General features: G+C 38.1%; 1 protein-coding gene across 1 annotated transcript in view; it reads left to right on the top strand.

Moving 5' to 3' along the window:
• Positions 1 to 25,746, top strand: part of HDGFL3 (HDGF like 3) — a 75,022-nt gene that overhangs the window by 32,194 nt on the left and 17,082 nt on the right. The window contains exons 2-3 of the mRNA XM_082648166.1: positions 17,142 to 17,218; positions 24,984 to 25,122. Of these exons, the coding sequence (XP_082504292.1) occupies positions 17,142 to 17,218; positions 24,984 to 25,122 (216 nt within the window). The remainder of the gene's footprint in view (positions 1 to 17,141; positions 17,219 to 24,983; positions 25,123 to 25,746) is intronic.

The raw sequence follows: 25,746 nt of genomic DNA, 5'->3' as shown, positions 1-25,746 counted from the left end.
CGAACCCATGTCCCCTGCATTGGCAGGCGGACTCTTAACCACTGCACCACCAGGGAAGCCCCATGAATTCTTTTGTACTTTGTTTAGAGCTACCCTGTTTTACCTTTTGCTACATAACAGATTACTCCAAAATTTACTGGCTTAAAACAATAAACATATTATTTCACAATTTCTGTGGATCAGGAATCTAGGCATGGCTTACCTGGACCTTCTGCCTCTATCTGTCACAGTCATCTTACGGCTTGACTAGGGAATGGATTTGCTTCCAAGCTCACTCCAGGAGTTGTTGGCAGGATTCACTTCCTCATGAGTTATTGACTTTAAAGGCCTTATTTCTTCATGAGCTGTTGGCCAGAGCCATCCCTGTGTTCCTTGCCACATGGGCTTCTCCACAGAGCAACTCATGATATGGCAGCCAGTTTCCTCAGAGCAAGCAATCAAGAGGGCAAGAGTCTGCAAGCTGGAAGTGACATCCCATCACTTTTACCATATTCCATTCATTAGAAGTAGATAACTAGATCTAGCCCACACTCAAGAAGAGGGGATTACACAAGGCCATGAATACCAGGAAATGAGGATTATTGGGAACCATTTTAGAAGCACCCTACCATCCCACCACCAGTAATCCTGGGATTATCTCATCTTCACTTCTCTTGATACAGGCAAATGTATCTCCTGTGAATAGTCACTTAGTCCAGTCCCTCCTCCCTAGACATGTCACGGTACATTTCTGCCTTCTTTCTGCCGTGGTCCCCTCACCTCCACATGGCCCTCTTGGATAGGATTTAAGACAACTTTCATACTACAGTAAGTACCCTACATACGTATAACAAGTTCTGTTCCAAGAGCGCATTCGTAAGTCTAGTTTGTTCATTAAGTCCAACAAAGTTAGCCTAGGTCCCTAACTAACACAATCGGCTATATAGTACTGTACTGGAACAGGTTTATAATACTTTTCACACAAATAATACATAAAAAACAAACACAAGAAAGAAAACATTTTGACTCTTACAGTACAGTACCTTGATTGATTTTATTATTTTTTTTAAATATTTATTTATTTGGCTGTACTAGGTCTTAGTTGCAGCATGTGGAGTCTAGTTCCCTGACCAGGGATAGAACCCGGGCCCCATGCTTTGGGAGTGTGGAGTCTTAATCACTGGTCCACCAGGGAAGCCCCTCAGTACCTTGAAAAGTACAGTAGTACAGTACAAGAGCTGGCATCCAGGGGCTGGCATCAAGTGAACAGGCAAGAAGAATTACTGACTGGAGGAGGGAGAGGAGGTGGGAGATGGTAGAGCTGAAGGATCATCAGCAATAGGAGACGGAGGGCGAGCTGCAATTTCACTCACACCTGATGTCGATGGCACAGGTTCTGGTTCCTTGCTGGATTCAGTTCTATCTACCCTCTTGAAAAGAACCCAGTGATGTCTGGGTACTAGCTCTTTTTCTCATCATAGATGACACGGTAGCACTGGATTGCATTCTGAATGGCTGCTGCAAGCTTTGTGTAGCATTCTACGTTCGGGTCCTGTGCCTCAAAAACTAACAGTGCCTCCTCAAAAAAAAGAAAATCCCCTTGCCATTTCCTGCGTCGTGAATCTCTTTGGTTCTTCAGTTAATTCTTCCTCTTGTCTCTCTTCGTCCTTTCTCTGGGCCTCCAGTTCCATCAGGTCCTCATTAGTAAGCTCCTCATGTTGCACAGCAAGGAGTTCAGTGAAGTCATCCTCTTGGAGATCAAGCTCCAGCTTCTCGCTGAGGGTCACTAAGTTGCTGAAGACTTCTTTGGACTCCTCATCCACCTTCTAAAATCCATAAAAATCGTGAACAAACTGCGTGAACAAAGGTTCTTCCAAACCCCATTCATGGTGACGGCTGTAACCTCACGCCAAACAAAGTCAGTGTTTTTTCTGGCCTTGTAGATGTTACAGTCCTTCCAAAATTGTCTCAAGGTTGTTCCTGATCTGTCACTCGTCTTTACTGCCTGATGAAAAGTGTGATGCAAATAATATTTTGAAAGTCGCTGTAACTCCCTTGTCCATAGGTTGGATAAGTGACGTAGTATTTGGTGGCAGGTGCACTACTTTGACGTTGGGATGAAAGGGATCCATGAATGGGGGATGGCCTGGAGCACTGTCAAGCAGCAATAGAATGTTGAATGGGACGTCCTTCTCCATGCAATATTTCTCTACCTCTGGGATAAAGTAGTGGAAAAACCAGTCCTGGAAAATGGCCTGTGTAACCCAGGCTTTGGGGTTACTCTTCCACACAACAGGAAGAGCCCTTGGCTATATTTTTAAGGGCTCTTGGGTTCTCTGAATGATAAACTAAGAGAGGCTTCAGCTTCATATCACTGGAAGCAATGCCACCAAACAACAAGTGTTAGCCTGTCCTTTGCTGCTTTATAGCCTGGCATCAACTTTTCCTCCTTACTGATGTAACTTTGGTCTGGCATCTTGCAGTACAGTCCTGTCTGATCCACATTAAAAACCTGCTTGGGTAAATATGCACCTTCATCAATAATTTCTTGAAGCATTTCAGGAAATTCCTGGGCAGCTACCATATCTGCACTCACTGCCTCAACACTTAACTTTTACATTGTGAAGGTTGGCTGTAACCTTGAACCAATGAAGCCAGCCATGGCTGGCATTAAAAGATGTGCCCTCTGATTCTTCGCCGTGTTTCTTCTTCAAGTCTTCATGAAGGCTTTTAGATTTCTCTTGAATCAGCATTAAGCTGAGCAGGACTCAGCGCTGATGCTGATCCTGCATCCACACACTGAGAAGTTTCTCCATGTCCTCCATCACTTTTCCACGCTTCTTCAATATTATTGTCAACATCATCAGCACGGCAGACTTCACATTTTTCATGATCGTCCTTGTTCTTTAGAATCATGCTGATGGTTGAACGAGTCGTAAGAACGAGCAACACCTACCATCTTTTCTCCTCGTTCCACTCTCAATTATTTTCACTTCTGTTTACATCATTACCGCTTGGCGTTTCTTAGCGGTACCAGCTACATCACTGCTGCTTTTATGCTTGCTTCCAGACATCCTGACTTGAAATAAAGATACTGTACTACCGTACTCTCTACAGTGCTGTACAGTAGAGTACACAAAAGCACAACCACTTGTAGAGGATGCATGCATGTGACAGTGTATACCAGACACGTGAACTACCTTACGTGGTTGGACGTGCGGATGCATGTTTGCATCTTTAAAAGTTCACAACTTGAAGGTTTGTATGTAGAGGACTTACTGTATCTCTAGCTAATGGTCCATGGAAGACTTGCATTCTTACCACAAGAAACTCTTGAAGTGCAAGCCAACCTCAGTGCATTCATCACCCATTTCACTCTGCCATCAGAGGAACTAACCAGGAAGTCCTGTACTCTTTCTCAGGATTTCTCAGACTTGAGTCAAACACCAGTCTCCTGTGACTCCCAAGCTCTAGAAGATATATCTTAAGCTCTCCAAGTAGTCTTCTTGAAACTTATTTCCCTAGGTCAAGGTACTTGGGGAAAAGAAGCTTTTTCCAAAAATCCTCTCCTAATCTCTATCTCTTTTCTTGCCTTCTCCAACCTTTCTTTGTTTTGTTTTGTTTTCTTATTGTGCTAGAGCTAAAGTTTACAAGGTTTTTTGCCCACATTCTTTGCAAGTTTGGCATGGTGGTTACTCACCTCATTTTGGAATGTATTATCTGTTGTCTTAGTTCTTCAGCTGAAACTGACACTCAGGTAGTTCCATATCAACATCTTGTTTTATATGCTTTTGCCTTCTTCCTGCTCCTTCTTTGAATGCGTCTCCCTTGGATAGTTGCCTACAGTCACTATAACAAGAAAAGTGATTAGTAACTAATTTATTAAACCGAACAGTAAAACATAATAGAGAAAAGATGGAGGGAAGATTAATAAAGATTGGGGAAGGGAAGAAGTGAGGGGAAAGCACTAAATATTTTGTTTCAGATTAGAATAAATAGGTAAATATTATCTTAATATTATTTGTAAATATTATTTTAATAGTGTTCTTGAAATATAGGAAGTACTTAGTGAATTAAAAATGAGGTATTTGAGTTACAATTCATGTAATAAAAATAAACATGAAGAGAAAAAACAGAGGCATAAAAAGCCAGACATTGTTACAAACATAAATGGTTCTCCATTTGGATTGATAAATAAAACCCAGCAATGCAGTGTTTAAAAGAGACTGATCTAATAACACAGAATAGTAGAAGACAAAAATTTGCCCCAGTTGGAAAGATCTATTTATCAGATTTGAATAAAACAAGTAATGGCAGTAATTTATATCATATAAAGTAGAATTTAAGGGGAAAAAAACAGATATTGTATATCATTTCTTGTTGACAACATAAAGCTTGATGAGTTGACACCAAAAATAAAAGATGTTCCCAAATTGGTACAAATACTGTGAATTAGATTCACAAGTGTCTGAATTTAGTTTAACATGATTGTTTTTCTTTACATTTTTTTGATGGGGGAGGCAGGGTTTGGAGGATATGAGTAAAGCAGTGAATTCTCTCCCCATTAAAATGTGCTATATAAAATCTTGCATATAATTAAGGAAATTTTGCTGGAGGAAGACCAGCTAAGACTCCTTACTAGGGAAATAGAAAAGGGAAGGCTAAATTCTGCAAATATAGTGTCCTTAGAAATTCAAACCAAGTATATAACTGGAGACTCATTCCAAACCCCCCTTGTAGTGGGAAAAGGTGCCTCTATATCTGATCAGATGAGGTTCTCCTTGGTTCAGAGGGGCTGAACCATAGAGGGGCTGACGGTTTAAAGGAAAAGTCATCCGGCACACGTAGACAGTAGAGTCTGGAAGCTTAATTGTCCATTTGCTCTTTACCTAATAAAAATTCCATTCTGCTATTATTTTTTTAATCAGACTTGCCAGGGAAAGCCCTAAGCATCAATATTTTTATTGGGTTACTCTGACAATATTTTTGTTTATTTTTAATTTCAGAAGAAATGTTTTATAGTGCTACCGTTCCTACCCCATTGAGATAACTAGCATTGATAGTTTGGCGTGTACCCTTCCTAATGTTTTCCTCCACTTACATAAGCATTCACATGCACGTATGGTTTTATGTAGTTAACATTTTTTATCCTGCAGCTTGCTCTTTTCACTTGTCCTTGATATATTGCTAACTTTCCAAGTCAGTGCACATAGATCTTGGCTATGAATGTGCCATACTATGACTGCACCATAATTTAGTTAACCATTCCTACCATGAAGGCCCGTTAGTTGTTTCTTCTTTGGCAGGAGAGCCTCAGTGAACATATTGGTTTGTTTATGTTTACATACTCACTCATGTTCTTATTTCTGTAGGATAGATTGGTTCCTAGAAGTGGAATTGTTAGGCCATGTGGTATGTATGTTTTAATTTTATAATATATGCAATCATATCAATTTCTTAAATGTAGCAGTTTATAGTCCTTGTAATTATTTATGTGGGTGCTCATTTCCCTACACTTACAATTAGGCACATTTATAGCTTAAGAAAATAATTCATAGAATTATTTTGTGACTTGTGAAATCACAAAAGTAATACAAGAGAAAATATGGGATAATTTTTGGGTAATCTTAAAGTAGGAAAGGCCTTTTAAGCAAGGTACAAACCCATAAGGCACAAAGGAAATGATTAATAGCTGTTACTATATAAAAATTAAGAAATTTCTGCTAGCAAAAAAAATTTTGCAGATGAAGTCAAGACAAACGGTAAATGGGTAAAAAACGTAACAAATGGTAGGAAAAGGGCTGACATAGATAGGTAGACAGACAGACAGGCATACAAACAAAATGAGCTTCTACTGATCAGTAACAAAACTAGACAACAACCCAGTAGAAAAATGGGCACGGGATATGAAAAAGCAGTTTATAGAAAACATAATACAAATAACTTTTTAACATATGAAAAGATGTTCAACATCATCTATAATTAAGAAAGTACAAATTAAAACAAAACAGCATTTTTCACATAGCAAATTTAGATAAGATAAAAAGATAATAAATTATTCATTATTAGTGAAGATGTAGGGATTTAGGGACTCACATGATTGGTGGAAGTGCAATCACTAATTGACAATTTGGTGGTTTTAAAAACTTAAAAAAAATTTTAAAATTGAAGTATAGTTGATTTACAATGTTGCGTTAGTTTCAGGTGTACAGCAAAGTGATTCAGTTTTATATATATATTCTTTTTCAGATTCTTTTCCATTATAGGGTATTATAAGATATTGCATATAGTTCCCTGTGCTATACAGGAGGTCCTCCTTGTTTATCCATTTTATATATAGTAATGTGTATCTGTTAATCCTAAACTCCTAATTTATCCCTCCCCTGCCTTTCCCCTTTGGTAACCATAAATTTGTTTTCAATGTCTGTGAGTCTGTTTCTGTTTTGTAAACAAGCTCATTTTGTATCTTTTTTTTTTAAGATTCCATATATAGTGATATCATGAGATATTTGTCTTTGTCTGACTTCACTTAGTATGATAATCTCCAGGTCCATCCATGTTGCTGCAAATGGCATTGCTTCATTAAAAATTCTTTTTTGAATTCAGTTGTTTTTAGCTTAAGTATTGTATGTACACAGTTTTAAAAACCAACTTGGCTTATAAGAAAGCACAACAGTTTCCTGTCTCTCTTTTTTTTTTTTTTTGGCTGCACTGGGTCTTCGTTGCTGCACATGGGCTTTCTCTAGTTGCAGCGAGTGAGGGCTGCTGTTTGTTGCGGTGCGTGGCCTTCTCGTTGTGGTGGCTTCTCTTATTGTGGAGCCTGGGGTCTAGGCAGGAGGGCTTCAGTAGTTGTGACACACAGGCTCAATAGTTGTGGCGCACAGGCTTAGTTGCTCCGCAGCATGTGGGATCTTCTGGACCAGGGCTCGAACCCATGTCCCCTGCATTGGCAGGCGGATTCTTAACCACTGCACCACCAGGGAAGCCCCTCCTGTCTCATACTGATTTATTGACTAAACAATATCAGTTGACTCCATTTTAAGAGCAAGGTTATAACCAACTTGTTATACTACCCTCATCCTCTCTCCCCTCTTCTCCTATTTTTACCAAAATATTATTATGAAATTTTTGAAACGTATCAGAAGTTGATATAAAAAGTGAACACCATAACCCACCACACCTAGAGTCTACAATTAGCATTTTGCTAGGTTTGTTTTATGACATTTGTATCCATCTAACAATTTCTATCCATCCATCAATTTATTTTTATGTATTTTAAGTTAATTTACATACATTATTGTATTTCATTCCTAAACACTTTAGCATGCATGTAATTAACTAGAATTTAATGTTTATTTACATTTTTGAGGTGAAAGTTACATACAGTGAATATTCCATTTGATGAGTTATGACAGATTTATACACCCATATAATGCAAACCCCTATCAAGATATGAAATATACCATCACCCCAGAAAATTCTCTTATGCCTCTTCCCACAGTCAGTTACCACTCCCACCTTCCCCCAGAGGTAATCACTGTTTAGAGTTTTTTTTCATCACAAATTAGCTTTTTCTTTTCTGGAACTTCATATAAATGGAATCATGCAATATTCCATTTATGCAATATTCCAGTATTACTCTTTTATGCAGACTTCTTTCATTTACCATAATGCTTTTGAGATTCATCCATGTTATTGTATGATTAGTACTTTGTTCTTTTTATTACAGAATAATATTCCCTTGTGTGAATACACCACAGTTTGTTTAACCATTCTCATGTTGATGGACATCTAGACTGTTTCCAGATTTTCACTATTATGAGTAAAGCTGCCATATACATCCTTGTACAGATCTTTGTATGGACATAAGCTTTCATTTCTCTTGGGTAAATGTGTAGAGCACTATGACAGTTTGGTATGTTAAAAGATATCCACGGTAGATACCACTTCACACCTGTTACAATGGCTAAAGTTAAAAAGACTGGCCGCACCAAGTGTTGGTTAGGATGTAGAGCAACTGGAACTCATGTATTGTTCAAGGGGGTTTAAAATGGTATAACCAGGCTTACCTAGTGGTACAGCGGTTAAGAATCCACCTACCAATGCAGGGGATACGGGTTCAAGCCCTGGTCCGGGAAGATTCCACATGCTGCGGAGCAGCTAAGCCCGTGTGCCAAAACTACTGAGCCTGCGCTCTTGAGTCGCGTGCCACAACTACTGAGCCCGCGTGCCACAACTACTGGAGCCTGCGTGCCTAGAGCCCGTGCTCTGCAACAAGACAAGCCACCGCAATGAGAAGCCCGCGCACCACAACAAAGAGTAGCCCCCGCTAGTCGCAACTAGAGAAAGCACGCATGCAGCAACGAAGACCCAACACAGCCAAAAATAAATAAGTAAAATAAATTTTTTTTAAAATGGCATAACCACTTCAGAACACAGTGTGGAAGTTTCTTACAAAGTTAAACATATCCCTACACTATTACTCACTAATCCTTTTCCTGGGTATTTATCCAAGTAAGATGAAAGCATATATTCCCCCCAAGAAAGGTACAAGAATAATTTTAGCAGATTCATTCACAATAGTCAAAACTGGAAACAGTAACAAATGTCCATCATCACATAAAGAGAATGGATGCAGTAGAATACTACTTGGCAATATAAAAGAATGATATTAGAATTATATTACTAATATAATATGAATTCATCTCAAAAAGACATGGAGCAAAAGAAGCCAATGACCAAAAACTTGTTGCTTTTTTTTTTTTTTTAAGTTCAGGAACAGGCAAAACCGATCTGTGATGATGGAAATCAGGAAGGTGGTTGCCTGTAGTGGATGAGAACCAGTAGGGAGTAGGAGGAAATGTTCTGAGATAACTTAAAGTTCTGTACTTGATTAGGGGTTGGTTAAATGGGTATATGCATATATCAAATTCTCGTTAAATATATTCAATACATTTAAGATCAGTATATTTCATTATAAATTTTACTTCAAAAAAATGCAGATAGAGTGCTTCCCTGGTGGCACAGTGGTTAAGAATCCGCCTGCCAGTGCAGGAGACATGGGTTCGAGCCCTGGTCTGGGAAGATCCCACATGCCGTGGAGCAACTAAGCCTGTGCGCTCAACTACTGAGTCTGTGCTCTAGAGCCTGCGAGCTACAACTACTGAGCCCACGTGCTGCAGCTACTGAAGCCCGCATGCCTAGAACCCGTGCTCCACAACAAGAGAAGCCACTGCAATGAGAAACCCGCACACCGCGATGAAGAGTAGCGCCCACTTGCCGCGACTAGAGAAAGCTCGCGCAGCAACGAAGACCCAACGCAGCCAAAAATAAATAAATTAAATAAGTAAAATTTTTTAAAAATGCAGCTAAACCCTAAAACTGAGTTTATTTATACCTGTTCAAGATTGAACCTGTGTGGACAATTGCTTAAGACTGGGAAAGTTGGGGGAATAGGCCAGATTTTTTATACATTTCAATTTAAAATGTGCCTGCTATAATTTAAAAAAAAAAAAAGAGGGATCTGGCAATATAAATGAAGATCTTATATGAAGATCACACCAAATCCCTCACTTTTTACTATTCAGCCTGAGTTTTTCCATTTGTCAGATTGGCTCTCCCCAGGTATACTGTGAGGATGTGTTAATGCCCCATATATGCTCCTCCTCCAGAATCAGCAATGTAACATATGAATGAGGGACCTCAGTCAGTCATCTCGCCTATCCCCTACATAAAGCCTACAATAAGTTAAAAGCACTGTGTTCTAAGTGTAAGTGTATTGTGACCTCTCAAAATTATTTATAATTTTCTAAAAATGAAAATGGCGAGGTTTTTGAAAGTTTAATTGAGTGAAAAACAAAATGTCTTTCAATGTGAAATTGCTCTGTCAACTAACAAGTGATGATTTTTATATTCTTGAAGATAATTACGGACTGGTTTTCAACAGATTTTTTGAACTCTTATTTTGGAAGTTATCTCCTTATGTTTGGGGTCCTAACAAAGTGTTATTTTCAGATATTAAGTTGATCAGTTACCTGTTTGTTAATCCAGATATACTCAGATTTTAAAAATTCTTTCCCCTTCCTCTTGTATACATTTCCTTTTTCCATAGTGTGCTTTCCCTTTCTTCCCCTACAGTAAATTTGTTGACTCATTTATAGACTTCTCTTTATCTAAAGCCATTTTATAATATCACAAGCGTTTTTCCCCTCTGTAATTTAACCTCACCTCATAAACTTTAATAGGTAAAATGGTCTTTTTTTCCTCCGCATTCTTAGTCAGCTAGCCCCCAAAATTCTTCTTATTGGCATATTCAAAGAGACAAGTTTGTTCTTCTTATTTCCTTTTCTTAAGCATAGAGACTCCTTTATACTATAACCCCATAATAGTTTTTCTTAGTAATCTGTGATTGAAAGTGGTCTGTGGTGTACCTTTCTCTTCTTCACAGCCAGGGTCACTGATTCTCATCATGTAAGTATAGGCTTCTTCAGGTCCTGAGTCAGTAAGGAAACTTTGGTCCTCGAGGAATATTTATTATGCACCAGTCATGTATCAGGTGCTGCTTTAGGCAGTAGAGCTATTGTGGAGAACAAAGCAAGTTTCCCTCTCACAAAGATTATATTCTAATGTGAAGAAACAAACAAATACTCAAGGGCAGGGAAATTCTTACAATAAAAATAAAGCAGAATAAAAGAATAGAGAATGACAGGGTAAGAGGTATTATTTTAAGTTGGGTTGTAGGGGAAAAGCCCTCTGATGCAGTGCTATTTGAGCAGAGATTTGAACAAAGTACGGGAATGAATGGGTCATGAGCATTTCTGAGAGAAGAGACACTGCCAAGGGAGGGACCTTGGTATCTCTGCCTAGCCCTCTGGCCCTCAGGACTTCCCTTCCTCCACTCAACCCCACCCCCAACTACCATCTGGACTCGGTACCTCTAAGCTACCACACATAATAAATTTGAGCCACTGTGTGGTACCTCTTACCCCAGCATTCTGATAAGATTCCCCTGGTGTTGGTGCCTATCTGTATTTTAATCACTTCCTATTCACCCTATTGGTGAGAGAGAGGATTCCCACCATATATTTTTGGGAATGGCTCAACACACAACACTGGGCAGATAAGATAGGCAACAATGTATTAGTTACATAAACTCACATCCCAGAGGAGGAGGACACTGCCTGCCTTACAGGGCGACCTGGAGGTTGCACTCAGAGACAGTGAACAACTCAGGCAATGGGAAGAAGACTTTGTAGTATCAAGAGAGTGGGGTTCCCACAGGAGGATGTGATTGGCTTGTCTGAATAATTCCGAGGCTAGCAGGGAACCAAAACCGGGGATAAAGGCTAGCAGGGATTAAAAAGAAACTTTGCTTGGTCCCTTTAATGAAGAGGATTTTTTGACTAGGGGACCTTATCCACAGGAGCAGAGCGAGGAAGAGAACTTGCAGGTAGACCATTCAAGACCATCCCAATTTTACAAAATGTTGAGGCAGCACGTAATACTGCACTTTGGGTCTTACACCACAATCTGAACCAAATCATTTGTTACACAGTGAGTTCTCTGAACTCAGCAGCATCACAAGAATTATCAGACTTCATTGCTTGATTAAGATAGGAGCTTAGATATCTGAAGATAATGAATAATGACTTAGTCAAAGTAACAATATAATGTTTTAAATTAACATAGAAAGTGGTGACCCAGTTTTTTTAAAGAACTTTAACTCTTTAGCAAGGAACTTTTGTTGTTTGTTTTAAAACAAATTTAAAGATATGACAGAGTCAGCACAAAGTCCAAGAAGTTATTCTAGTGAGATATGGCTATCTATGCAGATTACAGGAGGTAAAGAATAACCTTTTACCATATTTTGTTAAGAACAGAATACTCCAAGACCAATTTCTTATTTTAACAGAGAAAACCAAATTCTGGTTTTATATTAATAAATATTTGACATTAATGGATTTAGAAGCTTTCCCTTTTTAACCTTATGAATAAATCCATCAAAACTGAGCCAGTTTTGGAAAAATTTTAATATTTCATTGCATATTTTAGACTGTTATTTGCAGTTATTATAGTCCAAGGCAAATAAATTTCCCTTTCCACAAATCTACAGCTTTCAATATCCAGGTTTGTCCTTCATTATCCTCTTTCACATTTTGGAACAACCTAGATACTTCACTTCAAGTACAAGACTAATCTTTTCCCATTAATAAACAAGAACACATGCCATTCATTACCTTTGCATACATGGTTGTATTTCTGTGTCACTGTTGTTCTTAGTATAGTCTCAATCTGCATATCAATTATAACTTAACCAAGGTAACTAACTTCTGTTTCACAGAGAAACTGGGAAATTTCTGTTATATACAAGTGTTTTAACAAACCAGCAGAGCTCATGGATATACCTAATACACATATCCTTTCCACTATATAACATATAAAAATTAAAATCATATATATGTTAAAACTACACTTGCTGACCAGTGTTTCAGTATTCTGTCTTACTTAGGAATTATTCAGAGATGCAAAGATGATCCTTTAACTCAATTTAATATTAGTCCAAGGTCTTAAAGTTAACTGTTGGAAATTATGTTTAATCTTAACATACCACAGAACATAATTACTGTTGATACAGAAAAGTTTGTCAGAATTATAATTTAAGTTTACGTTTTCCTTCATCTTAAACATTATATGGAAGTAATATATTAGCTTATCAGTAGACCCTTTTTTCCTTTTTTTAATGTCCATTTTATTCTTTTTTTAATTATTTTCTTATTTGTTTTTATCTATATGATGATGCCTTTTTTTTATTATTATTTATTTTTGGCTGCATTGGGTCTTCGTTGCTGTGTGCGGGCTTTCTCTAGTTGCGGTGAGCAGGGGCTACTCTTCCTTGAGGTGCGCGGGCTATTCTTCCTTGAGGTGCGCAGGCTTCTCATTGCAGTGGTTCTCTTGTTGCGGAGCTCGGGCTCTAGGTGTGTGGGCTTCAGTAGTTTGTGGCATGAGACCTCAGTAGTTGTGACTCGTGGGCTCTAGAACGCAGGCTCAGTAGTTATGGTGCACGAGCTTCATTGCTCTGCAGCATGTGGGATCTTCCTGGACCAGGGATCGAACCTGTGTCCCCTGCATTGGCAGGCGGATTCTTAACAACTGCACCACCAGGGAAGTCTACCAAGGGAGGTTAGGTAAGAACTTCAGAACTTAAGGAATTCAGATGTAAATTAGTATCTTCATGAGAAACCCCAATTTTATTTTCTTAAATTTACTTATATTACACTCTACAATGATTAAATCCAGATAAAGAGAAATAGTTATTTTTAAACCAAAATTGTAAACCAGTCTGATTTGTTCAAAGATTCACTTTGATTACTTTAATTTGGATTCTTATATAAGAATACTTACGAGCTAACAGTTCCTGTGAGAAGGGTTTTTCCTTAAAAAGCCACCACATTTAATATAGTGTAGCACTCCTTTAATTAAAAAATAGAAAATTGGACATTTTTTAAAATATTAGGAAAATAAACATGCACTGATGCAATTTTGCAGTCTCAGGGCAAAAATCCCACAGATTTAAGCAGACTTAATGTTTTGTTGTTGTTGTTGTTGTTTTTATAACATCTTTATTGGAGTATAATTGCTTTACAATGGTGTGTTAGTTCCTGCTTTATAACAAAGTGAATCAGCTATCCATATACATATATCCCCATATCTCTTCCCTAAGCAGACTTAATGTTAATCAGAAGAAACAAAGGCAACTCATCCACAGGAACCACAGCAGGAGGATGGAATGCTTTATAATGTATATCAAAAACAGCTGGAGGCTTCTTAAAACCCTGATTCTTGGGCCTAACCCTCATTAGGGTTCTGGACTGAGAACTAGCATTTCTAATGAGTCCGCGGGTGACACTGATGGTGAAGGCCCAGGGATGAGCTCTGAGAACAAGTTTTCTAGGAAATGTGAGGCTGCCTGCCTCCAGGCCCCAAGTCCAGCCTCAGTTCTAACTGACATTGCCTGTGTCTCTGCAGTGAACAAAGCAGACAGATAAACAATGAACGATAACAAAAAGGCCACCGTATTTGAAGTATTCTACATTCACTTTTTAATTTCTTGAGGATTCTTAACGTTCCTTTATATTAGATTTTTGTAATCTTATTAGTGTCTGTAAATCAGTAAAAACAGAGCTCTTTCATTTTAAGAAATTTATATCTAATTTGTTAATACCCTTCCCAGAAACAGGAAAATGTTTCAAACTCACACAGGGAAGGGTAAAGACTCTCAAGTATGATAGGCACGCAGAGAGCCTACGGCTTCAGGTCTACTTCAGTTACAGGTTAAAGGAAACACAAAATACATGTACTCACTGATCTAGATCTCAAAGGGCTTTTCTTCTTTCCAGTAAAAGCAAGACTTATTCTTCTACAAACCAAAAGACTGTTGTACCAGATTATTTGCCCTGTCATACCCAAAAGAGAATAGGTCCCCATCCTCCTATTAACGGGGAATAACACACTGGCTGTGTGCAAACCAGAATCAGAACCAAACATAGCCAAGAACCAGAAATAAAAGTGAAAATAAAAGTCAGGAAAATAGAAACAGTAGAAAAACAGAAACTCTGAAGTTAAAGTTCTATTGCCACTTGGTATTCACTCTAGAAGCCAAAACAAACAAACAAAAACCAGTGCCCAGGAGGTACACTCTTTAATTGGTTCAAGAAGGCATATATATCCACTTGAACAACTTCGTATAATTCCAAAACTGTCAAAGTGTAATTTTCAAAACAAGACTCAGTAAGATATAGTGAGTGCATGTCAACATTTAACACCTTTATGAGGGAACCAGCGTGATGGTAAAGCCACTATTTTGGCATTATTTATTACAGGGGTGTGAACTCAGATATTCAGAGGGGCCAGGCAAGCAATTGTAAGTAAGGGAAGCAGGCATTAACAACGTTGCCTAGAGAGTGGTGGGGAATGTAGCAAACTTGAGAGAACATACCTTGTCTGAAGGCAGCTGTTGATCATCTTCAGCTAATTGTTGCCTCCTGGGAATGCAAGCTTAGTGTTGCTTATTCCTATCTTCCATATTTTTTCACGGAGGCTATTGTTCTGGGTTTAAGATGAATCTTCCAGTTTTAAAGTGTTGATACCTAATTCAGTTTTTTAAAAACACTGTATGAGCCAAACAAAACATTTCTTCAGGCCAGACATGGCCTAAGGGCTGTCAGTTTGCAACTTCTACAGTAGATGTTAGTTATATAACACAGTGAAGGAAAAGTTTAGCCAAAAGTTGTGTTTTATTTGAAAGAAAAGTTTTTTTAAAAAGATACACTTTCAGTTTTCTCACAAGAGTGAAAAAAAAAACATGATGTGATAGTGTTTTGTCGGCTAGCAATTCAGTGCCTCCCACATACATAAACATACATTTCCATATTAAGTTCTATTTTTTGTCCATTTAAAATAGTTATTCATTTTCTGGAGATCTATATCATAGCGTGAATATTCTTAACACTACTGAACTGTAAATTTTAAAATGGGTAAGATAGAAAATTTTATGTTATGTATTTTTTACCACAATAATATATGTATGAGAGAGAGAGTGTGTGTGTGTGTATAATTGAATTTTATTCAAAATGAAATTACTCATTTTAAATTGTCTTTGTAGGGTAGTGTATTGAATGTAAAACATACAGGGTTTACCCAGAAGTTGTACAGTCGGTAACGGGAAAGCCCAGAGGCAAGGAGATACTTTGACAGGCTGCTGTGGCCTTGTCAAAAGATCTTGAGAACTTTTTTAGGGAACTAAATTTAGTAGTGGGAATGGTGTTCAATTTGGAGACATTTCAGGAGCCAAATTGGGGAATTTGGTGAAAAACTGAATGTGGAGCTTGAGGAAATAATAAAAAGATTAAGGTTTCTTTCTTGGTACTGAGTGTACCAGTACTTAAGATAGGAAACAAAAACAGATTCAGAGAAAATTAGTTCAGTTTTAGGCAAGGCATGGAATTTCAGGACTTGAAGGAAACCTAGAGGTTACCTAGTGCAACCGTCTCATTTTACAGATGTGAAAGTCATTAAGTGATATCTTCGATATCACAATTGAAGTCAGAAGCAGGACTAAAGTTTCTAGACTGAAAGTCCATCTTTTCTCAGTACACCAGGGCATCTGTTCTGTGACACATGGTTCTTTCAGTTCAGAGATGAATGTTGTGATGCTGTAGTAATCCTCAGGCTGTCGCCATATGTTAGTTCGGAAGGCCTGCAGATATCTTCAGGACACAGGATACCAGACCCTTTTCCTTGCTCTATAAACTCCAAGTATGCCTCTTCTGAAGAACTCCAGGCCTTTTCTTCATTTTAAGTTGCTTGTAGGACATGTAAATGGAAATGGTTTGTAGATGTTTGTAATTTCATTCCTGGAGTTCAAAGGAAAGGTTGGAACTACAGATGGAGATTTAGGAGTCAAGGACCATTTCTTGAAACATTCTAGGGAATGATGTTTATATAACTATGTAGCATTCTAAAGAACTTAGACTTTATCCTATGAGAAGTTTTCAACCTCAGCTGTACATAAAAATTGCTGGGTCTGGGGAAGGATTGATGATCTTTAGTTTTTAAAAGCCCCAGAGGTTTCAGATGCACAGCTATGACAAGCTGTTGAAGGATTTGACACAATCAAATATGCATTTAAAAAGGTAATGTGAGCTTCAGTGGATGGGGAGAGACTTGCACTAGTCCAGGCAAGAGATGATATCTTTCAATGACTACATAATATTTTGAGTTAATGTTCTATAATTCTCCTATCTTGTAAGGGTGGGATATAAAAATTTGTTACTATCCCCCAAAAGTGCATCTTCTGTTTCTTTTTTGTTATTCTTTTGAATTATTTCACTAGGACACATTCCCAAGAGTAATTCTATTGAGTTGAAGGAAATGAGTAGTTTTGGCTCCTGATTATGTATTACCATAATAGTTATAATCAATTTACAGTGTTACTCTCCATATGGTGTGTCAAATACGACCTTTAGAATCATTTTATAAGGTTCAAGGAAAGGAAAACTGTTGGGATTTTTATTAGAGTGATTTTATTTTGAAATTAACAATAAATTATCGGAACAATGTTTATATCATGTTTATGCTATTTTACATGGTTTTATCTTTAATAGATTGATGAACTCCCAGAGGGAGCTGTGAAGCCTCCAGCAAATAAGTATCCTATCTTCTTTTTTGGCACCCATGAAACGTAAGTCAACAAAACAACTTAAATTTTCAACAATTCTAATTTGATTCTGCTAGACTACATTATATGTTGTTAAAATCACTTTATTTTATATGTTGTTAGAATCATTATAATCAATTATATAAAATTGCAAAGATAATATTTTTTTTCTTAATGTAAAGATTTTTCATTTATTTGGCTTTTGAATATCATTTCTGTTTCTGCTTAAATGTTGGGCATGACCCAGAAGTTTCCTTTAGGACACTTTTAAGACCTAGAGAGATGTCTTCCATTCATATTTCACAGAACAAAGTTACGTTCTCTCAGTCTCCTTCAATTTGTCAGACCCTGAAGGAAACATACTACCTTTCTAAGTTTTTGTAATTGTGTTGGTCAGAATACAGATTAAGCTATTGAATAAAGGAAACTGAAAATACAGTGTCTCAAATAATATAGGAATTTACTTCTTTTTTTGGAAACAGTCCAGGGATGGGGGATCTAGATAGATAGATAGATAGATAGATAGATAGATAGATAGATAGATAGATAGATAGATCGATCTGTCTATCAAGGTAGATAGATCAAGGTGGATGTTCCTTCCGCTCTGCTCTAGGGACCCAGGTTTCTTCTGTTGTATTGTCCTACCATTCCCTAGGGCATTGCCCTTGTCTGCTTATTTAAAAAAAAAGCAAAAACTGGCTCAGCAGTACCTGTGCATCTTCCAGGTAGAGGGAAGGGGGAGAGAGAAGAGGTAAGGAAATGACACAGCAGTTGAATATGTGGCTTACAGTTGCATTTATACCAGTGGCAAGAACTTGGACATATGGTCACATCTAGCTGTAAGGAAGCTGGAAGCATAGTCTCTAGCTAGGCAACTTTGTTGGGGAAGCAAATTGGGAGGAGTATCCATTAAAAGAAAGACAATGATAATGGATGCTAGGGAACCATAGGCAGTCTTGACACACAGAACCTGACACACTGAGAACGTATATGGTTATTTACAACAAGGACACAAATGGAATAGAAACTGCAAATGGGAGGGAAAGCTAAAAACTAAGATGAAATCTTATATTCAGGGTCACCCCCTATGTTCGTGTGAATGTTAGTAGAGCCAGGCATGAACTTCTTTTCTTTTTTGCGTTACGCGGGCCTCTCACCGCTGTGGCCTCTCCCGTCGCGGAGCACAGGCTCCGGACGCGCAGGCTCAGCGGCCATGGCTCACGGGCCCAGCCGCTCCGGGGCATGTGGGATCCTCCCGGACCGGGGCACGAACCCGTGTCCCCTGCATCGTCAGGCGGACTCTCAACCACTAAGCCACCAGGGAAGCCCTAGGCATGAACTTTTTTTCTTTGCTTGCTGTCTCTACCACTCTGACATCTTCCTCATTCTCGTATTGAAAGAGAGCTAGCTGGGAGAGGGCCGTTTAAGGCCTATTTCTTTCTTGTCTTCATGTGAGAAATTTGTTTTTTTCAAGAGGTTAGTTTTATTTTCTTTGTTTTATTTTTATCTAATGGACACTTGTGGACTATGCAACTTAACATGTTTTTCTCCTTGAAGAGGTTGCTCGAAGCTTAGAAATAAATGTTTTACCTATAGTAATAAGTGCGTAGGGCTTTGTGATACCCATTTTTGTATTTCCCTCATTCCTGCTTCCCTTTTATGTCTGTACCATTATTTTGCTTTTCCTTTAGAACCTAATTCCAAGTGATCTGATTGTACATCTAGAACAAGGCAGGACTTGATAAACAAGATTATCACGTTTCCATTGCATACACCAAAATCAACCATTTACTAATATTATATGGTAACTTTCATTCACTTAGTAACATTTTCTAGATATTCTTTAAGGCACCGAAAATAAAAGTTGCCCTTAAAGAATTTGCCACCTAGTATATTGCTAGTACAAGTAACAGAATCATTCCAGTAAACAGTGTGGAGGATTTTATGGAGTTATTTCTTATAGCATCCTTAATATAAGTCAGTGGCATAATTCCAAGTCTCAATTCAGTAAAAGCAATTCTACCAAGGAACAGTGTGATACAGTCCATATGTGAGTTTTTTTGCTGGATTAGAAAACCTGTTATAACATTGTTTCAGCTGATCATTTACTAAGTATTGGGTGTCCTTAAACGTGAGATTATATGCCCTGGCAAGTACCTAATATTCAGTCTCCCTGTGAAGGCAGAGATTCTGTGGATGTTGCTAAGCCCTATATACACAGTGCTTTACACAGTGCCTGGCCCATGGTAGGTGTTTTTTTGTTTCTTTGTTTTTGAATTTTATTTTATTTATTTTTTTATACAGCAGGTTCTTATTAGTCATCAATTTTATACACATCAGTGTATACATGTCAATCCCAATTGCCCAATTCATCCCATCCCCACCCCCCGCCGCTTTCCCCGCCTTGGTGTCTATACGTTTGTTCTCTGCATATGTCTCAATTTCTGCCCTGCAAACCGGTTCATCTGTACCATTTTTCTAGGTTCCACATATATGCGTTAGTATACGATATTTGTTTTTCTCTTTCTGAGTTACTTCATTCTGCATGACAGTCTCTAGATCCATCCACGTCTCAACAAATGACCCAATTTCGTTCATTTTTATGGCTGAGTAATATTCCATTGTATATATGTACCATATCTTCTTTATCCATTCGTCTGTCAATGGGCATTTATGTTGCTTCCATGACCTGGCTATTGTAAATAGTGCTGCAGTGAAAATTGGGGTGCATGTGTCTTTTTGAATTATGGTTTTCTCTGGGTATATGCCCCGTAGTGGGATTGCTGGATCATAAGGTAATTCTATTTTTGGCTTTTTAAGGAACCTCCATACTGTTCTCCATAGTGGCTGTATCAATTTACATTCCCACCAACAGTGCAAGAGGGTTCCCTTTTCTCCACACCCTCTCCAGCATTTGTTGTCTGTAGACTTTCCGGTGATGCCCATTCTAACTGGTGTGAGGTGATAACCTCATTGCAGTTTTGATTTGCATTTCTCTAATAATTAGTGATGTTGAGCAGCTTTTCATGTGCTTCTTGTCCATCTGTATGTCTTCTTTGGAGAACTCTCTATTTAGGTCTTCTGCCCATTTTTGGATTGGGTTGTTTGTTTTTTTAGTATTGAGCTGCATGAGCTGTTTATATATTTTGGAGATTAATCGTTTGTCCATTGATTTGTTTGCAAATATTTTCTCCTATTCTGAGGGTTGCCTTTTCATCTTGTTTATGATTTCCTTTGCTGTGCAAAAGCTTTGAAGTTTCATTAGGTCCCATTTGTTTATTTTTGTTTTTATTTCCATTACTCTAGGAGGTGGATCAAAAAAGATCTTGCTGTGATTTATGTCAAAGAGTGTTCTTCCTATGTATTCCTCTAAGAGTTTTACAGTGTCCGGTCTTACATTTAGGTCTCTTATCCATTTTGAGTGTATTTTTTTGTATGGTGTTAGGGAGTGTTCTAATTTCATTCTTTTACATGTAGCTGTCCAGTTTTCCCAGCACCACTTATTGAAGAGACTGTCTTTTCTCCATTGTATATCCTTGCCTCCTTTGTCATAGATTAGTTGACCATAGATGCGTGAGTTTATCTCTGGGCGTTCTGTCTTGTTCCATTGATCTGTGTTTCTGTTTTTGTGCCAGTACCATATTGTCTTGATTACTGTAGCTTCGTAGTTTAGGCTGAAGTCAGGGAGTCTGATTCCTCCAGCTCTGTATTTTTTTCCCTCAGGACTGCTTTGGCTATTTGGGGTCTTTTGTGTCTCCATACAAATTTTAAGATGATTTGTTCTAGTTCCGTAAAAAATGTCATTGGTAGGGCTTCCCTGGTGGCGCAGTGGTTGAGAGTCCGCCTGCCGATGCAGGAGACGTGGGTTCGCGCTCCGGTCCGGGAAGATCCCACATGCCGCGGAGCGGCTGGGCCCGTGAGCCATGGCCACTGAGCCTGCGCATCCGGAGCCTGTGCTCCGCAGCGGGAAAGGCCACAACAGTGAGAGGCCCGCGTACCGCAAAAAAAAAAAAAAAGAAGAAGAAATGCCATTGGTAATTTGATAGGGGTTGCATTGAATCTGTAGATTGTTTTGGGTAGTATAGTCATTTTCACAATATTGATTTCTCCAATCCAAGGACATGGTATATCTCTCCATCTGTTGGTATCATCGTTAATTTCTTTCATCAGTGCCTTATAGTTTTCTGCATACAGGTCTTTTGTCTCCTTAGGTAGGTTTATTCCTAGGTATTTTATTCTTTTTGTTGCAGTGGTAAATGGGAGTGTTTCCTTAATTTCTCTTTCAGATTTTTCATCATTAGTGTATGGGAATGCAAGAGATTTCTGTGCATTAATTTTGTATCCTACAACTTTACCCAATTCATTGATTAGCTCTAGTAGTCTTCTGGTGGCATCTTTAGGATTCTCTATGTATCTATGTATGTATCATGTCATCTGCAAACAGTGACAGTTTTACTTCTTCTTTTCCGATTTGTATTCCTTTTATTTCTTTTTCTTCTGTGATTGCCGTGGCTAGGACTTCCAAAGCTAGGTGGAATAATAGTGGCAAGAGTGGACATCCTTGTCTCGTTCCTGATCTTAGAGGAAATGCTTTCAGTTTTTCACCATTGAAAATGATGTTTGCTGTGGGTTTGTCATATATGGCCTTTATTATGTTGAGGTATGTTCCCTCTGTGCCCACTTTCTGGAGAGTTTTTATCATAAATGGGTGTTGAATTTTGTCACAAGCTTTTTCTGCATCTATTGAGATGTTCATATGTTTTTTATTCTTCAATTTGTTAATATGGTGTATCACATTGATTGATTTGCGTATATTGAAGAATCCTTGCATTCCTGGGATAAACGCCACTTGATCATGGTGTATTATCCTTTTAGTGTTTTGCTGGATTCTGTTTGCTAGTATTTTGTTGAGGATTTTTGCATCTATATTCATCAGTGATATTGGTCTGTAATTTTCTTTTTTTGTAGTATCTTTGTCTGGTTTTGGTATCAGGGTGACGGTGGTCTCGTAGAATGACTTCAGGAGTGTCTAAAACTAGCTGTTGAATGAATTAAAATTGATTAAATGAAATAAATGAAAGGGGGGGAAGGTATGTGGAAGGTGAGGAACTTAACAAAAAAACTGTCAGCAGGAGCACCCTCAGGCAGGACCAGAATTTTTCTCAGAACATGGCTTTGAATCTGTTGCTCAGACAGATAGGTGATTGGAGCCCCAATTTCTTCTGCTCCATATAACTTTACCCCAGTAGTTTTAGTCTGGACAATTTTCAAGGCAGCCTTTGTCAGGAAAAAAAATAACATCCTTAGAGCTTGTAACTTTGAACTATTTTCTGGCCTACCCTTTAAAATTTATAAAACATACAGCAAAGTTAACCAGTTGAGAGGGGATTTGATTTGTGGAATTATCTATAATCCAGGAAAAACCAAGATTGTCTATCAAAAACAAGAACTTGTTTTAGAATAGCTCATTCAGTGTCCCTCTTTCTGGCAGCAGCTAACATGGCCAGTTGAATCATTAACCTTGACTCCTGAGGCATAATTAAAGTACAGACAAGCTCTGGTTAGCATCTATAGCTGACGTGAACCTCAGGCAGCTTAGCCCACAATTCCTATACATAGAGTCAAGGACTGGAGAAAGGTCACAAGCCACAGTCTAATAATTCATGTCAAATTGCTCTAAAAGTGAAATCACCATACCCAAAGCCACATTTCCTTCTCATGCTCAGTTTGTCAGGCATTTGGTTAGAATGTCCAGTATCCTAATAAACTATCTCTGGATTCAGTGAAATGCAGTCATGCTGAACAGTTAAAGGTGAACAGTCAAGGAAAGTTTGGTGATTGGGGTCAGAAAGCTTCCTCAGGTGATTTTATCAACTTGAATTCTTGACCAGCTGGGCAGTGTAAGGAAGGGATCAGTACTAAGATCCAGTCAGAAAATGGAATTTATAAAAATCAGCAGTAAACTGTTAACCTATCGTCTCAAAGCTTTCAACATCATCTCTGCGATAAGTTCCAAATACTCATCTCCAGCACAGACCTTTCCCCTGAATTCCAGAATCACCTGCCCAGTTGCCTACTTGACATCTTCACTAGGATATCTAACCAAGTTTTCAAATTCAACATCCAAAACTAAGCTTTTCACCTTCAAATCTTGTTCTCTCAAAAATCTTTCCATTTCAGTAAATATCAACTGCATTCTTCTAATTGCTCAATCTAAAACCTTGGAGATAGCCTCAGTTCCACCCTCTCTCTCACGTGCTGTATCTAGCCCATTAACAAATACCTTGGCTCTTTCTTGAGAGTGAATTCAGAATCCAGCCACCTCTCACCAACTGCACTGCTTACAACTGGTCCAAGTCACCACTGTTACTTCAATAGCCTAATTAGTCTCTCTGCTTCTACCCTAGTACCCAGCTCTTCAGTGTGTTTTCAACACAGCAGCCAAAGTGGCGCTGTTAAAACACAAATTGTCACTTCTCAAAACCTTTAATGGCTTCCCATATGACTCAAAGCCTTTGTAGTGGCCTCCAAGGCCTGACATAATCTGTGCTCCCACCCTGTTACCTCTCTGACCTCATCTCACACAGCTCTCTCTTCACTCGTTTCAGTCTAGCCACACTGGCCTCTTAATTTTTCAGACACACTAGGCATTCTCCCACCTCAGGGTCTGTTGTACTTGCTCTTCCTTCAGTCTGCTCTACTCTTCCCCAGATAACTGCATGGGTTCTTCCTTCACCCCCTTCAGTTCTTAGCTGTTCCCTTTTCAGTGAGGCCTTCCTTCTTGATCTGTATTTCTAAAACTGTAAAATCCACCCCAGTCCTTAACCATCCTCCTCCTCTGCTTCATCTATATATTTATTGATTTATTTTCAGCACACAGTACTATGTATTTTATTTATTTATCTTCTTTATTGTCTGGTCCCCTACCCTTGCTAATAGAATGTATGCTCCTTGAAGGCAGAGACATTCATCTCTTTGTTCCCTGAAGAATCCCCAGCACCTCTGGAATAGTGCTTTACACATTAGAGATGTTCGATAAAATTTGTTGAGTAAATGAATCTTAGTTTGAAATGAGTCTCAGCCAGCATGTGGGCCTCCACCATCTCATTCACCAGGTTAATATCATAGATAGTAATGCTGAAGACTCTAGTTTAAATGCTCAGATCTGTTAGCCAGCCCCAGGATTTATTCTAACTCATTTTCTTTTCATAATTATGACTAATTTAGGATAAGGTTTAAATTGGATAAGATTCTATCTACTTTGCCACTTCTGATTTTTTTCTTGTGTGCCTCATTAAACACTAATGCTTTTTTAATTTATAGAAATAATAGTGAATAAATACACTAATGTGGCATAAAGAGTTAAAATCATTTTTTAATCCAGTGTTTATGTTTTTACTGTGAGTCTTACAAAACCCTTACCTGTGAAAGATTAGCTTAGGTAAGTCTTAGTTTAAGATGATGATTTAAGTGGTCAAAGTAGACATCTTTAAAACTACTTTTAAAGTAGTTTAGCTAAAAATCAATTTCAAAACAAAAAAGAAATTAGTAATTTAAAAGTAAAATCAAAGTAGCACCGTTCAGTGTTGCTGGTTTGCATACCTAGCTGTCTATTTTTTCTACCTTGAAATATATGTGCAAAACATCTTGTGATATGTGTCTAACTGAGAGGGTTTATATATACTTTTAATGTATTTACTAAAATATGCTCTGACACTTGAGTTGATATTAAAAATATCTTATATTTGAAGGTCAGAATATCAAATCTCTTTCTAATATATCTCTGCAGTGCATTTCTAGGTCCCAAAGACCTTTTCCCTTATAAGGAATACAAAGACAAGTTTGGAAAGTCAAACAAACGGAAAGGATTTAATGAAGGATTGTGGGAAATAGAAAATAACCCAGGAGTAAAGTTTACTGGATACCAGGTGATGGTTTACTTCATTATCACTTGCTGCATCTCATTTTTTATTTTAACTCTTTTTTGGATCTTTCTTATATGTCCTTTGTACTAATGATTACCCACCACCCATTTGAAGTCAGAATTCTTTCTGGTTCCAGTAGCACTTTGGATTAAATGTACAGGCATACCTTGCTCTGTTGCACTTCACAGATACTGCATTTTTTACAAATCAAAGGTTTGTGGCAACTCTGCATTGAGCAAGCCTGTTGGCCCCATTTTTCCAACAGCATTTGCTTACCTCATGTCTTGGCATCACATTTTGGTAATTCTCTCAATATTTCAAACTTTTTCATTATTCTTATATTTGTTATAGTGACCTGTGATCAGTGCTCTTTGATGTTACTATTACAATTGTTTTGGGGCACCACAAACCACACCCATATAAGACAGTAAACTTAATTGATAATGTTGTGTGTGTTCTGACTGCGCCACTGATCAGCTGTTCCCCTTTCTCCCTCTCCTTGAGCCTCCCTATCCCCTGAGACACAACAGTATTGAAGCTGGGCCAGTTAATAACCCTGCAATGGCATCTTAAGTATTCAGGTGAAAGGAAAAATCACACATCTCTTACTTTAAATCAAAAGCTAGA

This window comes from Grampus griseus (assembly GCF_964374135.1).
Source record: "Grampus griseus genome assembly, chromosome: 2".
Classification (NCBI taxonomy): domain Eukaryota; kingdom Metazoa; phylum Chordata; class Mammalia; order Artiodactyla; family Delphinidae; genus Grampus; species Grampus griseus.
This window is presented reverse-complemented; position numbering and strand designations above follow the sequence as displayed.